At 38.2% G+C, this 17,434-nt stretch overlaps 1 protein-coding gene across 2 annotated transcripts in view; it reads left to right on the forward strand.

The window, feature by feature from the left end:
* ABCB5 (ATP binding cassette subfamily B member 5) overlaps window positions 1-17,434 on the forward strand; it is a 35,452-nt gene that overhangs the window by 7,803 nt on the left and 10,215 nt on the right. Inside the window, exons 10-21 of one of the 2 annotated variants that reach the window (XM_058832383.1) lie at window positions 1,639-1,813; window positions 2,098-2,211; window positions 3,076-3,186; window positions 6,255-6,380; window positions 7,633-7,836; window positions 9,042-9,212; window positions 11,437-11,596; window positions 12,058-12,293; window positions 14,009-14,155; window positions 14,709-14,813; window positions 15,638-15,715; window positions 16,213-16,296. In XM_058832383.1, coding sequence (XP_058688366.1) covers window positions 1,639-1,813; window positions 2,098-2,211; window positions 3,076-3,186; window positions 6,255-6,380; window positions 7,633-7,836; window positions 9,042-9,212; window positions 11,437-11,596; window positions 12,058-12,293; window positions 14,009-14,155; window positions 14,709-14,813; window positions 15,638-15,715; window positions 16,213-16,296 — 1,711 coding nt within the window. Of the gene's footprint in view, window positions 1-1,638; window positions 1,814-2,097; window positions 2,212-3,075; window positions 3,187-6,254; window positions 6,381-7,632; window positions 7,837-9,041; window positions 9,213-11,436; window positions 11,602-12,057; window positions 12,294-14,008; window positions 14,156-14,708; window positions 14,814-15,637; window positions 15,716-16,212; window positions 16,297-17,434 lie in introns of both variants that reach the window. The other variant, XM_058832382.1, reaches the window with a different exon arrangement.

Raw genomic sequence — 17,434 nt, forward strand, 5'->3', positions numbered from 1 at the left:
TTGGCTTCCAGGGACTGAGCTCTGACTCTTACAGCCCTGTCTTCTGCTTACTGGAATTTCTTTTTAAGATGCAACAGCATTAAGACTGTTCCTGCTTGCACAATAAAAGGAAAAAAAGCCCTAAGATGACCTAGATAAGTTGCCCACCTCCTCCTCATTCTTCAATTACCAGTGTCTGAAAATTAAATTACAGGAGCCGTCAATATTCATTCAAAATACTTTGTCTAAAGACAAAATAATTGATACCTGAGTCAAAAAAGGCTTTTTGTTTTTGATTGACTAGTCAGCCTTTTCCACAGCTCTACCTCCATTTAATCTAAAAATCCCAAACAGCTAAAAACCCCTAGGATCATCTTCTGCTACAGACAAAGTCCTACCAGGGAGTGTATTTTTCAGATAGTAGATTGTGACTCCTACACAGATCTTGAATGTTGACCTCAGAGTTAGGAAAAGCATCCTTTCACTGCACAGTGCCTCCACTGACCAGAAAAGTTTACTCTTGCAAGGGATCTTCAGTCACCTTTAGTTTCTGGCAGTGGTTTGGCCTTTCTTTGGTATTTGAGTGATCACATGTATTTATCATACTATTTAAATGCTGTACTCATTTCTCTGGAAGACCAATGATGCTGCTGACTCAAACATAGGGCCTGGTTTTAAGAGCACAATCAAGTTAAAATATTGAAATATGTTTGACTAACAAAAACAGCATTGCTGGCACCTTATAAATTTACATGAACAAAATTAATGCAGTTTAAGATTGCTTCCCAGCTGAATGGATTGCATGTTTTCCTACAATGGAGTTGTACTTTATTGAAAATATGTTTTGGGAAAAGAGTGCAAGCTACTGACCATGCTGACTGGGAGTAGAAAGTTACACTATTCCTAGGCTACACTTTGCATAATGAGATTGAGTAAATGAAAGCGATTTGCTGAAAACTATAGATGAGTGGATGAATTTGAACCATTCTTAGAAGAAATAATTTTCTCGTTGAACTTGTTATATACTTGTTTATACTGAACTTCTGTGTTCACTGGTTATATATGTAATATATGTATATATTATATATATTACATATAGTGCATATATATATTTTGTATATATCAGTAAAGTGACTTGAGGGAAAGATATTTGACATCCCAAAATGGCTAGTAAGAGAACAACTTTGCCATCAGAGGGAGCTCTCATTTATCTCTTTCCCTATTGCCTAGGATTGTTGGAGGATTTTATTTTTATTTTGCTTGTTTTAAGTGTGGATGACTAGCCTTTATCTCTGTGGTAAACAAGGTTGCTAAAACTTTTGCAAGGTTTCCTTAAAGGATTAATGGAAAAAATGAGTTCAAAAGCGCTATTGTCTTCCATTATGATAACAAAGTTGTGATACTTGTTTTCTGATTGTCTTCTCTAATGGTATGCCAGTATTGTCGGCATACATCAGAGCAGATTTATTCAAATTAATTACCTCCCAAATAGTCCTCCTTTAAAAAAAAAGAAGAAAGGAAAAAAATCCTGTATTCTCTTGGAGATTCTAACTGTTTTTCTTACATAAATCCCATTAATTAAGAAAAGGGCACTGGGAAATAACAACCAGGATGGCATGTGGTACCTGTCAAATTAATGGTTTCCTTACCCACTTTCAGGTATGATGCGAACTTAGAGACGGCTAAACGTGTTGGAATGAAAAAATCCATTACCACTAACACATGTCTGGGTCTTTCACAATTTTTTATCTTTGGATCCTATGCCCTTGCATTTTGGTATGGAACCAAACTCACTGCTGAGGATCCACATTATGACCTCAGCCGTGTGTTGATTGTAAGTACAGCAATGCAGCCTTGAAAAATGTTCTGTATCTTCAGGGAAAGTTATGCAAGTGATGTCTGTTTTCTGCCATGTGCTTGTCAAATTAGCTATTAGACACTCAATATAAAACAACTGGTAGTTATTCATCTTTCCTAGCTTCTAATATAACAAGTTTGATTGTCTTGGACTCTATTTCTAAAGTGGGATGAATAACCTAGAGCTGGCACTTAAGTCTTTCTAGCACCCATGTGGGCACTGTAATCATTAATTTCAATGCTCCTCTCCATCTGCCACAGGTGTTCTTCTCTGTGCTTATCGGAGCTTTCTCCCTGGGCCAGGCGGCTCCTAACCTGGAGACTGTGGCCAGTGCACGTGGGGCTGCCTATGAAGTATATAAGATTATCAATAAGGTAAACACCTAACTGCATAGAATAGAAGCTTTTCAACTAACTTAGCTTCCCTTCCCTCTCATTTTTATTGGTTTTTTCCCCTTGGGAAATGTAACAAAAGCGCTCTAAAGCCCCAAATGATCAACTCTATAGATGTTTACTACAGAAGCCCATAATATTTTCATTGATCTAAAAAACCCCAGCCTCTTTGTCACAGTGAAAGCTGGAAAACCTGGCATGTTGGTCTGAGATATATGGTTGAGGTCCTTCTCTAATATTAGACTTTCAGCTCCAGAAGGATACTATGGCATACACTAATTTATAAAAAAACATGTATGTACCAATTCAGCTGAGATGGGGTGTATTGGGGAGGGGGAGTTGGTGAGGAGGGGATTCATATTGCTATTGAAAGTTATAACAATAATCTGTAATGCTGATGTTGCCATAAAAAATGGTTTTCCATATCATAATCTTGGTCTTGCTGTGCTATGCAGCAATTGCATAACTATGTATATAAAATATTTTAAAGTAGGACTAAAAAGTTCTTGGAGAAAAGGCTACATCATTCTTTGTGATGTGAGTATAGAACCCTCTTGATTACTGGGGCCCATGTTTTGGCTGCAAGAGAATATAGGTAAATTCTGCAATTACAGATTTTTTACTACGGATTTTGTTGCTTTTGAAAATGTACTGTATTTGTTAAAGTAGAATCCACAATTTGATGTTACCCCCATATTCAGCATTCTGCTGGTAAATGCAGCAGTTCTGCAGCAATGTACTGCAGTGTCAACCAGCATCTGAGAAAGCAAGAAACAATGCATGTATCAGAAATAACAATTCCAAAAGTGAAATAACCACCAATTTATTTCACAAACCTCTTTCCAGAAACGGCTCATAGATAGCAGTTCTAAGGAAGGCTACAAGCCAGACAAACTCGTAGGAGAAATTGAATTCCGAAACATCCATTTCAGTTACCCTTCCAGACCGGATGTTAAAGTAAGTGTTCTGTTTCCATTACTGTACTGAAATTCCTCAGCTTATGTCCATATTGTTTGTCTAGTTTTGTTCCTGTTTTGGAGGATGTGGCATAATTTCCCCCCCAATGATGCACAAAGACAAAGCTCTAGATCTACTCTCACTGTGTATCTCATGCTCTTCTGCAGGACAAATCTGTGCTGCCCCTAGTCTGTCTCTATGGACAAGAGCTTTGATAAGTCAAATAAAACTTTTCAAAATCTTTCATTAACACTTCCAGACTTGAAGCAGTTAAACCAGAAAGTTAACTTTTTTCCAGTCTCTTGGCTCTTTGGAGTTATGATATCCCATGTGAAAAATTATCAGAGATCGATTTTACAGCAATACACTATCAAACACATTGAAACAAATCATCCTAAATGTACATTTGGAAGTCAAACATTGTTTTGGGCATATGTAAAAATTGTTGTTCAAGAACCTGTTGTCCTTGTTATTTGCTAGTTAAGTTTCCATTAGTGACCTGTGTGTACATCATGTCGTTGTGATTACTTTCATGGTGACACAGTTGGTTTGACCTCTCTGTGATATTTATTTATAATCTTTTGAACACCTTGATGAAGGTGAAAGGAAAAGGAATTTGCTGCTGTTGATTCTTCCTTGATGAAGAAAAAGGTAGAAATATGTTGGAGTCTGAGACACAGTGTGTGCCCTTGTTTCTGATACTTAGCTCTAAGATCCAGAAAAACACTGAATTTCATATAACATGAAATTCATGAGCATGTTTTCATGGTGATATGTGAAAACAACTGTTTAAGTTCGATAAAAAAGCTAAAAGTGTGAATGTGTAGATTAGAGAGTTTTCTTAAGTCATTGGGTGAAAAAGAGATTAAGTTAGTTTAGAAAGCAGAAGGCAAGATGGAAGATTTAGAATGTTGTTTCTTTTCCTTCTCCTTTCTCTGTTCTTCTAGAGGTTTTTGGGTAATAGTGAGTGATTGGTTAGAAAATGCCACAGTGCAGTACACAGGTGTTGGGTCATTGGGCCATTAAGAAAAATAATATATGTGTCCATTGTTAATTGGGTAAGAATAAGTATAAAGATAAAATAACTGCGTGGTTCAGGGCCATTTTGTGCTGTCAAAGCCAAAGTGAGCCACAAGGCCATTCTGTACAATCAGAAGAAAATAAGCCAGATTGCAGTGAATTGAACTTGTGAAGCTAATTTGGAGAGACCTGACAAGTTTTCTAATGACCTTCTAATAAACATGAGAAACAAGATTCTAACGAGCTCGGGAGTTTTCTTCAAACCTAGAGAACTGAGATAAGCAGGGCTCCCCACGAGGGAAGATCCCAAAGGAGCTCAGCTCAGAGGAGACTAAGAAATCCAGGAGGAAGAAAAAAAAAATACAGAAGTGCAGCAGAATCAGAGAAAGAGAAAAAACAAACAAAAAAGAATTTTATAGAGAAAAGTTACAGAAATAGAGATTTCAAATGTCAACAATTAAAAGCTTGACGTGCTGATTTAGTGGTGAGAATGGGAAGGTTTCTACCCCTACAGCTGTTTCTTCAGGTGGCTTTTCCCAACAAACTCATCTGAGGTCTGTCCCATTGTGCATCAAATCTGTTTCCAGGACATTGGGATGGCTGGAGCGCCGACTCAGAGCTGGGCTTTCTCCTTAACTGAATTTTATGTGATGCATCTTCTATGCCTCTTGGCTCAGAAATCTGGAAAGAGCAGAGTCTTCACCTTTCTTCCTAAAAATCCTATTCAGGCTGCTGAGCTATGTTGTGAGCACACCAAATGGGAGGGAAATAAGAAATATTTCTCATCCTTCCCAAAACTGAGTCAGCAGCTCTCCCTACTAAGAGCATCAAAGTTATTTAGTGGAGCCAAAAAGAATCAGTAAAGCTGTGTAGAAGTTACCCCCAATCTCACAAACATTTGATGCAACACAGTATAATCTTCCCTGTCCAGGTTAAACCAAATTAAAGACATCTAAGGAGTACAGTTATTATTAATTTTAATCTTGGCAATACGTTGCCTGATGAAAGAGGGTTAGGACTAGCCTAGTATGTGATAGTGATTATTTGCATCTGGCGATATTATGGTATTTAGAATAAGGTTCTTGATAATGCAGGCACCAAGATAGCAGCTTCCTGGAGATATAAAACTGTGTGGATGTAATACAGGGAGAGGAGAGGAATATTGCAGCTATTTTAATCTCTCATTGTAAAAACATGTGTAGGCAAACTTATATATCTGCCTGGTATAAACAAGAAGAGTTCCCATAGCAGCCAAATATTTTGGTAACTACACAGCATTACTTGTAATAACATGGACATCTTTTGAGGCAAAATGTTGTCTAAATGTGAAAATAGCAAAAAATTATATTATTAATCTGTAACTGCTCCCCAGGTTTCTGAGACTGTTAACAATAAGGAATGGGATTTATTAAGGGCCTCCCAGAAATTACTTCATCAAAACAGCCTTTTATATTTTAAGAATAGAAGACAGCAAGCTTGGTTTACAGTGATACATTTTAGCACCTGAATATAATTTTCTGTCAGATTCATAATTATGCTCTGGAAAATGGAGCACGGCAGGAGAATTTAAGACTCCAAACCTGCTACCAGATCACACAAACTGGAGAAACTGAGTCATGAAATTCTCAGAGTAGTGTGGCCATGTCTATATTAGTTTGAGTGTGCTAGGGAATTTTCCCAGGCAATGGAACGCAATGGTCCATGCAAGGAAACTCTTAAAATATTTCTTGGTATGAGCTTGGCCTGTTCCATTTATCAATCTTCTCAAAAAATTCCCAGGCTTGCTTTGGTAGCCAGAAGGATCTAGGGGCCATTGCCATAAGGCAGGTTGCATGCAGGCATCCTGCTTTGAAGGCTAGTACGTTTCACAAGCATAGGTGAAGACTTTTTTCCTCTCAGTGCTCCAGGATATTCCCAGGTACAATTAACTTATCAATGTTGCTGTTCCTTTAGACTGTGGCCTTGATAGCAACAGCTACAGTTACCTTGACAGACTGTTCTCCAATCAAACTTGTTAAACTAAGATATAATTTTTTTATTATTTCCAGATCCTCAAAGGTCTAAATTTGAAAGTTCAAACTGGGAAGACCATTGCTTTAGTTGGTGCCAGTGGCTGTGGAAAAAGCACTACTGTTCAGTTGCTGCAAAGATTCTATGATCCTGACCAGGGAGAAGTGAGTGTCTGCAAAAAAAATTGTAAAAACTTAGAGCTGTTAGGGCATGCATGAATTTCCCATCTTGATTGAACCTTGTTTTCTATTTTGACTGAATTTGACCATATCTGCATAGTTCATATTTCTACAATTTTAATTTCAAATTAACTTTCTTCTCTTGTTGGCTTGACTTCATTATTCTTCTCCTTCTTACAGTACTATGTCATAAATAGCAAATGTTACAAGTCTTGGAATAGACTTGCAAGATCTGAATTTAAAGTAATTGTTATCAGCTGTTCGTTTTTAAAATTCCCTAAACTCTTTTAAGCAAAGCATAATGGAACAGAGTCCTGCTGTATTTTGTTTCCTTTTCATTGAATGTAAGCTAAAACCTGAAGACAGTTTTCTTATTTTAAATGGTTGTTTTCTTGGCTTGTTTTTCACTATCTGCTAACCCACAGCAGAAGTTTCCATCATTACACATTGTATGTGTTTTACCACTAAACACTAAATGCAGTTGGTTAAATGGTAAATACTTCCCACAAGAAATTTACAAAGGGTAAAAATGAGAGAAATTAAACAATGCATTTTTAAGAAAGTTTGCTTTTTATTCTTGGTATTTGAAGGATGCTACTCAATATTTGCTACTGCTAGCTGAAAGTTGGTAAACATTTCAAATATGAAAAATTGAACTATCAGTATATAAGGTATCAAGGCAGGTGTTTTCAACACAGTTCTTTCTTAAACTTAGTTTTCCTGTGGCTGTTCATTTTTGCCCCCCACACTTCATTTTGCTGTGTCAATGCCAATGTTCATATGACCACGCTGCAAGTGACCTGGGTTAAAAATAACTTTCCCTTTCCTTTTAGTCAGCTTGAAGTCTCTTTGATCTGGTGTAAACAGCCACTGAGATGATTGTGTAGCTTCAACTGTGAGGAAATCAAACTGGCACAGCAGCTTAAGAATCATGTAAAAAGTATGCAAGGAAGCTGTAAAATTCTTAAGCCAACTTAAGATGGTTATTGTGGGAAAACAGACCGGGGGGGAAAAAAGACACCCCTTTTCTCTATGCCTTTCATCATAATTTTCAAGCTTGTGCAATGGATGGAAAAACTGCAGTTGTAGCTTCTCCCTCAAAATGGTTTTCTATTAATGACAATCTTTTTTTTCCCTTGACCTTCTGGCTGATACTTCATTCAAGTAAGAGTAATTCATTGCTATATTGTGAGCAGAGTACATTTCCTTGACTTCTTTTTCACACTTTTTCTCTCAGATTACCTTAGATGGTCGGGATATTCGGACCCTTAATACAAAGTGGCTACGAGAAAATATTGGCATTGTGAGCCAAGAGCCTGTTTTGTTTGCAGCCACAATAGCTGAGAACATTCGCTATGGCAGAGAAGACATTTCTGATTCTGAAATTGAGCAAGCAGCCAAGGAAGCCAATGCTTTTGACTTTATATCTAGACTGCCGGATGTAAGTTCATTAACTTACTTCGAGTGTAAGAGCAAAAGGTCCATTTAGGCTGGTGTCCTGCTTCTGAAAGGCAGAGCATGGGAATCCAAGTTATTCTACAACTTCTCAAAGTACACTTATTGCCCCCAGCAGCTTTCAGTTTAGCAAGTTTTTCAAATAGATATTGTGCCTCTTGTTGCTCTTCAAAGAACTTGTGCTGGAGTCTGCGGAAAGATGGCAGTGCCTTTACTCAGGAGAGAGGAAGCTACCCAGCTGTATTGCCATCCCTACCCATCTCATGAGGCACAGGAGAGCTGGCTTTTAAAAAGAGGAACCAGAAATCCAAAGCCCTTTGACAGGAGCTGTCTGTACATTCACAGGAAATGGGGGGAGTGGGTGGAAATAAATAAGTGAACCAAGACCCTTTTAGTAGCTACAAGCTTAAGTTCTCTGTCTGCCTGAGATTCAGAGCTTTGAGCCCTCTCTTAGCAGTAGGTGCCTTACTCCTTTCAGGATGGAGCTGAGAAACAAGGTCAAGCATTCTAAACACATCCTCATAAATGGATAATATGTCCTTCCCTTTGCTCCTGAAGTTAAAAACTGTGGGGAAAGTGTCCACCTGGGATTTGATTTCAAATCTTTTTATTATTTTAGAGAACTTTGCTCCTGTGTCATTTCAAGCATGTCAATCTGTTCCAAGGTTCCTTCTTCTCAGGAAGAGTGATTTGATCATATTTACACTTAAACAGCTATATAATAAAAAAACTACAGTGGACTTTGAGACTTGTCACTTTGCAGTAAGTGATACAGTCAGTAGGAACCAAACCATGACTCCAAGAGGGATGTCTCAGATTCAGAGTAGGCACACTCTTGGTGTGTCCTTATAATTCCAACCCTCTTGGAAAGGTAGAGAATCTTCAGAAAATATGGAGATCCCTTTTACAGGCTTGTCTTGAAAAACCCCAAGGTTTGGAGCACTGGGTGAGCAATAAAGATCTTTAAAGAACCGTAAATTCAAAGTTAGGCAGGCACAACAAATAGGGGCAGTTAACATGTAGGGGTTTGGTTAAGGGCCAGTAGGATGGATGTCCTCCCATGTTTGCTCTGCCTGTGCTCAAGTAAGCTGGAAGAAGCCCCATCTTCTACAAGATGAGTACTTGAGGTTGCACTGAGAAGTGAGGGTTTGAGATGTCTGACAACTTCTGTTCTGTTCTCTCATTTATCAGAAATTTAACACCATGGTGGGTGAAAGAGGGGCTCAGCTGAGTGGAGGACAGAAGCAACGAATAGCTATTGCCCGTGCCCTAGCAAGAAATCCCAAGATTCTTCTTCTGGATGAAGCTACATCTGCGTTAGATACTCAGAGTGAATCCATAGTGCAAGCAGCTCTTGATAAGGTAGGACTCACTGAAGCTAGCAGCTGTCAAGAAAAAGCACAAAAATTAAATGTACAATTTTCTGTGCAGGCTTATATCAGAATTAAGAACATGGGAAAACAAAATTTGGAAAGATGCTCAACTTCAGTTATTTAACAGGGAGTTTGAACTATCAAAAATTTAATTGAAAATTGGGTTTGCTTTTTAGGGGTTTTGGTGTTGTTTTTGCATTATTACTAGTTACGAAGACAGTCATGTGGAACAGCAGCTTAGGTCTCCTGCATGCCCTTTCTCAAATCATAATTGTTCATTTCCTGGTCAAGTATTGATAACATCTTATCAAGGCAAGGTATGAGGACAGAATGGCCTTTTTCAGGTGGATTAATGAAAAGTATATGTTACTGATATCCCTAGTATTTTTTATTTATTGGAGAGTTGCTTCATAACTTTCAGAATGCTATTTGGATTTAGTCTTTTCCTGCTTTTAGCAGCCCCACAGCTCTAGAGTGGGTACTGCTGCAGAGGAGAGCTGTCAGATCTTGAACCCATTCCTCTGATCAGCACACAATACCTTCCTCACAGCCCACCTTCATCAGCAGTTTCCATCAACATACAGCAGAACCCACAGGCTTTGACTGAAAAAATCTTCTTGGTTTGGCTTGAATGTTTTTTCTTTTGTCAAATATTTTAATGTATTTTTTTTAAATGAAGTTAAAAATCCTGCCTTTCTTTTCAGTAGTTATGCAGAGAGATATGAATTACCAGTATGGCTCAAGGGAAATGCAGAATGTGTCATCTTTACTCACTAGTCAGTTTAAAACTGAGGTAAAATGCAGCTGTTATATTCATGTCATTCCATTAGCATTGAGGTAACAGAGATTTTAAAAAAATTCATATAATCTTCTGTGTGGGTTTTTTTAATTTTGTAATCAAGTATTTAGCTTTTCCAGAAGCTTATTGCTTCATTTAGTGCATAACAGAGGGAGGACCCTCAATTAGACTCTCTCATCCTTCCTCATGTTCTCAGAATGTACGAAAATGAGCATTTGGTGCTGCTATTGTTCATTATTTTTACAGCTGAGAGGCAGAGATACTAACCTCATGAATGCTCACTGTTTCTGGGCATTCATGTGCAGCTCCTTGTAGCTAGCTGTTTTTCAGATAACTTTGCATCTTATAAAGCGATTTTCTAGTTCTGATCACAGCTCCCAGCTCCAGTGGTGAAGGCTTTGTGCATTAGGCCACACTGCAGCAGACTTCCTGGGGGGGGCTTGTATCAGGTCCATGAGGATGGCAGGTGTAGGGGGAAGAATTCAAATCTCCATGGAAGCAGTCCTCTACTGCAGATGGCCTCATCTTCTTCATGCCCTTGTTCCTGTGCCTGTATGATGTACAACTACAGCAACAAGAAACTTCCAGCAGGTTCCAGGACCACAGAACATACCTGTTGCACGAGGTTCCCTTGGACCTCTCCTCCTGCCAAGCTGCCACCTGCTCCAGGCATCAGGGTGGAGGGAAGGCAGCCTCTGCAGCAGTCTCAAGGTGTCCTGTGCCCATTTGCTGCATGAGGGCTGTGTGTGCCACTGGTCTGTGTGAGGGAGCTGGAGAGGGCTGGAACACGGAACCTGCGGACTGAGACTTCAGCAGCTCCTCCTGCCAAACCCCAGTAGGATTATTGTCAAATAAGTTTGTTTCAGAAGGGAGTGGTTCAAATCCATTTTTGATTCAGGTTTGCTCCTCTATGCTTTCCGGCCAAGTCTTGTCAGAAATTATGCTGATTTTGTACTTCCAAAAATTTGCAGGGACAATATATAAAGAAAATATCTGCTCTTTATATATTTGCTATCCTAGCTGTGTTTTCAGAAAGATCTTGGCTATTCTTGTGGCAATTTCCCCATCATGCTTACATGTACATGAAAACACTTTGTGAGCAACTTCAGCTCAAACAGTTCAAGTATTATAAAAAGTCAAATAATAAATAAACAATTATGGTCTTTAATAGTTGTTGCCCGTCTAAAAACATTAATGTGGTTTTCTCTTCCTAAATTAGTCAAGCAAAACTGTCCTTGGACTGCTAAACAAGGGCATGAAACTGGGAAATAATAATAATCTTTGCTTTTAAAAGAAATAAAAGTATTTTTAAAGTTTTGATTTACTATATATTACAGGTGACTAAAATAACTTTACTTCTGTGCTATTTTCTTGCACATTTTAACTGTAAGTGGGTTTTGTGTGTTTCTGTAAGGCTCGAGCTGGACGTACCACCATAGTGATTGCTCACAGACTGTCTACCATCAGGACTGCTGACACTATTGCTGGATTTGAGAAAGGAATTGTGGTTGAACAAGGGACACACAGTGAACTGATGCTGCAGAAAGGAGTCTACTATTCCCTTGTAATGCAGCAGCAGGTAAAGGCAAATGTATTTATTTTCTTCATTTCACAGAGTGGTCAAATGGTGGGTGGAGCCATTTTCTCTCTCTAGCTCCTGCATGTTGTCCAGCTGGCAGCTGCTCAGTTATTCTAGTCTGGGCACAGACACAGGCCTGGAATTCTTGGGGGTTTTACCCATAAGTGATTCATATTTGTGCAATCCAATATGTCAAAAACATAAGTGAGTTTAAAGCACAGACTGTATAATTATGGTATAGCCACAGAGGTGTTAGATTCCAGGTGGATTCCATAGACTGCTTTAAAGGAAAAGGGGGGAAAAATCAGAATCAAGTACTCTGCTGCTCTGTAATTGCAGAATGAAGTATATGTAGCCTATAGACAACTGCAGTTATACTATTGAAAGAGCAGTATTCATGAGGAAAAAAAAACCCACTTTCTACTCAAAATGCCTTGTAACTTTATATCCTGAGCTAGGGTTGTAGCAGTGATATTCAAGATGATGGCACCTCAGAAGATAGTGAAGGCACAGGAGCTGAGGAATATGAGGAAAACATAAATCCTGTGGAAGAACTGATTCTTCAAGATGATTTTGAAACATCTGTGATACCAGGGGGAGGCAGCATTCAACGAAGATCCAGCAGATGTAAGAGGAAGAGGCGTTCATCTAAAAATCCCTTTGGAAAAAAGAACGAAAAAGAGGAGGTGGAGGTTGGTATTAGAACTTCAGCTTAAAATTTTAATTATAAGATGTAAGCATAAAAAAAAAAGCACATAACTTTGACTTTTAGATAGCTGGCTTTCATGCAACCTTTTCTCTGGTGCTATTGCAGTTGTTACTCACTAGACTGAGTATCTGAGGACAATTTGTCTTAAAGATCTTAACTTTTACACTACTGAGTTAATGGGGAAATACTATTGATTTGTCACATTGTATTGTACAATTTAAGAGTATTATTTCAGTGGTACAGATATTTTAATTCTATCTAATTAAAACTAGTTATGGGATTTCCATTAAAAGAGCTGTTACTCTCTGTGTTTTAGTATATGCTGCAGTTTTACAGATAAAACAACTTAGTTGGCATATGTCATACATTGATAAATGTCACATAGGAAGTTTGGGGTTAAGAAAAACTTTGTTTCATCAAAGTTGAATAAAACTTACTCATAGCATCAAAAAGAGCAGATTTCTAGTGCATTCTGGATCAGACTTGGCACGCAACGCTCAACAGAAATTTGATTTTGTTTTCTATTTTGTAGTACTGTTTTTCATTAAACATATTATAAGAATGGTTTGGTATATTAAGGTTGTGTGAGTTTTTTAATTTTGGGGGTTTGCCTGGTTTCAAGACCTTTGAAGTAAAGAACTAAAATATAAATTGCAAAGTAAAATTATTAATTCTTCCAAATTTGTGGAAGTTAGAATCTCATCTGAAATAAATATTTAAAATAGTTAGGAAATCCTTAGTATAGTTTGATCTATAGATTTTCCTCCTCTCTAGAATACATCTTCCAGGTAATGAATATTTCAAATAGTGAGAACAAGCTGGACCCATTCCCACCATCATATAAAAAGTCATGTAACTTCAAAAGATCATTTTGGCTTTATATTAATACTGCTTAAGACCTTAGAGGTGGGTGTTCATGCTCAAGAATACAATGTTTATCACATTCAGAAAACAAAGTCAAACATCCAGCAGTTGTAATTATTTCAGAAAAATCAGCCCAGTTTTATAGTTGAGGCTTAGCCACCCTCATTCAACATCTAAAATACAGGATAAAATAACCAGGAAGCAAGAGCAGCTTGCTTATAATCCTGATTAATATTTTGTCTCATTTCTAATGTTTTCATTACTTTTCCAAAAATACTCCTTTGAAGGCATAGGCACTTAAATAAGGCGGTAAAACAAGACAGAACATTTGTTGTGCTTTCAAGCACTCTAACATATGTCTTGCTCTGGTTTTGGTAACAATTCATTGGCTATAGCTTGTCAAAGAGACAAATTACCTCTCTACCCAATTGTTCTACTGCCAGCCCACTGACATTTAGCTCAACTGGAGGGATCTCTTCTTCCTTTGAACTGTGAGACTTTTCAGTTCTTTATGATCAAAATGTTTGTTGCCATTCATGGTGACCAGTCCTATCTGACTTTCAGTGGGCTGTCCTGGCCCTTCTCCCCTCATGGCTTAGCCTTTTTTTAGGTTTTTTGCCTCCTTGCCTCCAAATTTTTGCAGTGCAGTAGATGTTCTAGGACATGAAACAGCAAAGCAGCAAATCTCCAGCATGTTTGTTTGACCTGAGTGCAGAGAGGGCTTTCAGCACTTTACCAAGACAGCTCACTGCTGAAGGCCTGATGAACACCCACTGTCTGGGGAATTTTATGCTCTGAAACTTTCCAAGGAAAACTTACAACTTTTTCTTGTAGGAAGAAAATCTCCCTGCTGTGCCTTACTTAAAGATCCTGGCTCTGAACAAATCTGAGTGGTTCTATGTACTGCTGGGGATGATTGCTGCTGCTGTCATAGGTGCAGTCAATCCAACATTTGCTGTTATATTTGGAAAAATCATTGGGGTAAGCTTTTTAGGGTTTTTCTTAATTTCTTTTTTCCTTTTTTTTTTTTGTCGGGGGCTTGTTTTTTGGGTTTGTGGGTTTTATTTCTTTGGGAGTTTTGATGGGGTGGGGGAGGTTTTCGATTTTTTTATTTTGTTTGTGTTTGTTTTTTATTTTTTGCAACTGGAAGTTGCAGTCCTGATCTTCCCTTATGCTCAACCACTCTGTTTTTTCCATGTAAGTCTCTGAGAGGAATTAGCTTGTATAAATACATCCACTGGGAACTGTTGAAGGGAATCTCTAGAAGCAGAGGATAGTGGAACTGCATCTGACTAGCAGAGGAAAGGAGGAACATTGATGGATCTGGGAGAACAAATTAGTGTGATGTAGGTTAAACAGAAAGCTGGACTATCTACTGCATCCTCAACAGAAGGTTGACTGCAGACTGACTTTAGGATCCAGGATACTTGCTAAAAGAAATTAAAGTAGACAAGCTTCTTGAGATGATGGCTGAATAATGTAATGTGTGCTTGTCTACGTACTCATTTTTGCTGATTTTTTTTTCCTTTCACAGGCTTTTCAAGAAAGAGATCCAGAAAAAAGGAGTAAAAACACTGTGGTGCTTTCTTTAATCTTTCTTTTACTTGGCGTGATTATCTTCGCAGCATACATAATCCAAGTAAGTGTCACTACACTGAAATTTTAAAAGCTCTGAACTCTCCAGCAGGCTGCAGGTATAACTCATATCTATCAACACAATCTAAGAAGTTAAACAACAAGCAGAGCTTATAAAAATATGCACAAGTGCCAGGGTCTTCCTGAGATACACAGGTTTAATGTTTATGTTTACCTTAACAAACACATGTCTATGTTTGCTCTTGGTTTAAATAATCCACTGAAGGCAGTGTTAATTCAGTGTGATTGAAATCAAAGTTGAGTGTCTGGCCTTAGAAGTCAAAGTTAATACTGATATTTCTCACTGAGTAGTCTATAGATTCTTGCCAAAGTAGAAAGCAGACTCACTCTTTCCATTGCAGATGGTGCTTTTCACACCATTGAATAAATTCCATCATTTGCTGTACTCTTAGGACTACTTTAAAGCTTGCAGAAGATGTTTCGTGCCCACTGATGTCTATATCATAAAAATCCATTGGTATGACTGCTGTGAGTGAATGTCTCTGGTCGCAGTCAGGATAGGGAGGCAAATCAGTAGACAGGTTTATTTATCTTGTAGTGCTGCTGTCTGTGTGTGCAAGGTTGACCAGAAAAGTTTAATCTCCCTTTGCTTGGGTGGTTGTGATACAAATATGTAATATATAGATGCCTTCTTTGCTATGTTGCTTTCTTTCTGTGAGAAAATCAAGTTTCAGGTTCAGGAATGTGAATGATGCTTTTCCCAGGACATATATATTCACGGGGTTTGAAGGTGTGATTGCCTTTTTTGTGGAGATTTATAAACAGAGTTACAGCACCAGATGAGAAAATGTGACTTTTTCCTCCCAGGGATTCATGTTTGGGAAGTCTGGGGAAGCCCTAACCATGAGACTGCGCTCTTTGTCCTTCAGAGCATTACTTCAGCAGGTATGAAGTAGGCAGGTAGGGTATCGAGAGAACAGTGGCTGTGAACAAGAACCTGTGTGTTTGTAGAAACATCTGAAAGAAGACAGTAAATTGGTGGTTGGAAGGAAAAAGAGCCCTACCATAACCTTTGCAAATAAAAAAAAGCTTCCTTTCTGTATGTACAAATCCTTGCGGGACCCTTCCAACTCAGGATATTCTATGATTCTATAGCTGATGGGATAGGTAATTTGTAAGAAAATAGTTAGGCATCCCTTGGTCCTGAAGAGGTTAAGTAAATGGGGGTTATAATAAAAGTTTCTAAATAGGCGTGTTCAGGAAACCATCACAGCCAAGAACACTTTGATTATGAACAATTAGATGTCCACAAAAAATGTTTTTTAAGCTTTTTCTTTTTGTTTACTTGGAAATACTGACTATGCAAAGAGAATATTCAGTTAGCCATCCTGTTTTGTATCTTCCTGTAATTTTTTGAAACAAAAATCTATCTTTTCTTGCAGGAGATTGGATGGTATGATGACCAGAAAAACGCTGTTGGTGTTCTGCTAACTCGTCTTGCTACAGATGCTTCCCAAGTTAAAGGCGTATGTTTATTCTTTTGTGTGTATTTTTTAAATATATTTTTCCTTACAAATATTAATTACAATTGGCAAAGATTTTTTTTTCAGAAAACAAAAAAGAAGGCCCCACAGACAGGCAGATGCATTTACATTGCATGCTACAGACACATTGGAAATGGTTTCCCAGCTGATAATTACCAACAACTATCAAAAACCCGGATGTTTGGGTACCTTTCATGTACCTCCCTGCAAGTTTTTAAGTTAAATATATCATAATTTTAGACCATTTCACCATGCAAAGTGAAATCTGCATATATGCTTGGACCACAGACACTGGACCCCAGGATTTTGCATCCTGTTATGGGTGTCACCTGAATGCCACAAAGAGGTTGCATTTGCAGAGGATACAAGGATACAGAGACCTCAGTGAAGAGAATTCTTCTTCCCATTGCCACAAAATGTGCTTTGCAAACAATAAGAAATAGACCAGCATAATTAAGAAGCACCACAGAAGGGCAATGGGGAGAGGTGGTCACTGGACACTGGCGAGAGAATTTGGCAAATTCTGTACAGTTCCTTCAACTGCTCACCTCATCAGCAGAACCTGACAATATGCCAAACATTTCTGTTTCTTCCTGTCTCTTTGCAGGGGAAAACAAAATCACTGCAGGACTTGGGGAAAAGTTTTCTAGTATCTTTTTTTTTCCCTTCATATTTGAACATCACTAATCCTTTAATCCCTATATTTTTCAGTCTCCATTGGTTTTTGTTTCTCTCCAATCATTCTTCATTGTGGCTTGCAAGGATAAAAGTGTTTGACAAAATTTAGTCATTTTCATCTTTTAAAGTTATGCAGAAGTTATCACCCTGTCAGGGCAATAAAAAGGAGGGGTGCATGCAGTTCCCTAAAAAAACAAACTAAGGGCATGAATGGGTCTCCAGACCTATTGTGTTTCCTGGAGTGCCAGATGTCGGTAAGTCAATACCATGCCTCATGCTGCACTGGTTGAAGTTTTCAAATCCATCTTTATGTGCAACCTCTGGAACATATGGCAACAATTCACCTTGGCATTGGTTTAGTTGTTAATATTTTAAATTTATTGAACAAGAAAAGTATTTTCAGGTCAGGATAGCCTTTGGCAAAAGAAAGCATATTTGCTTC

This window comes from Poecile atricapillus, chromosome 2 (assembly GCF_030490865.1).
Source record: "Poecile atricapillus isolate bPoeAtr1 chromosome 2, bPoeAtr1.hap1, whole genome shotgun sequence".
NCBI classification, from domain to species: domain Eukaryota; kingdom Metazoa; phylum Chordata; class Aves; order Passeriformes; family Paridae; genus Poecile; species Poecile atricapillus.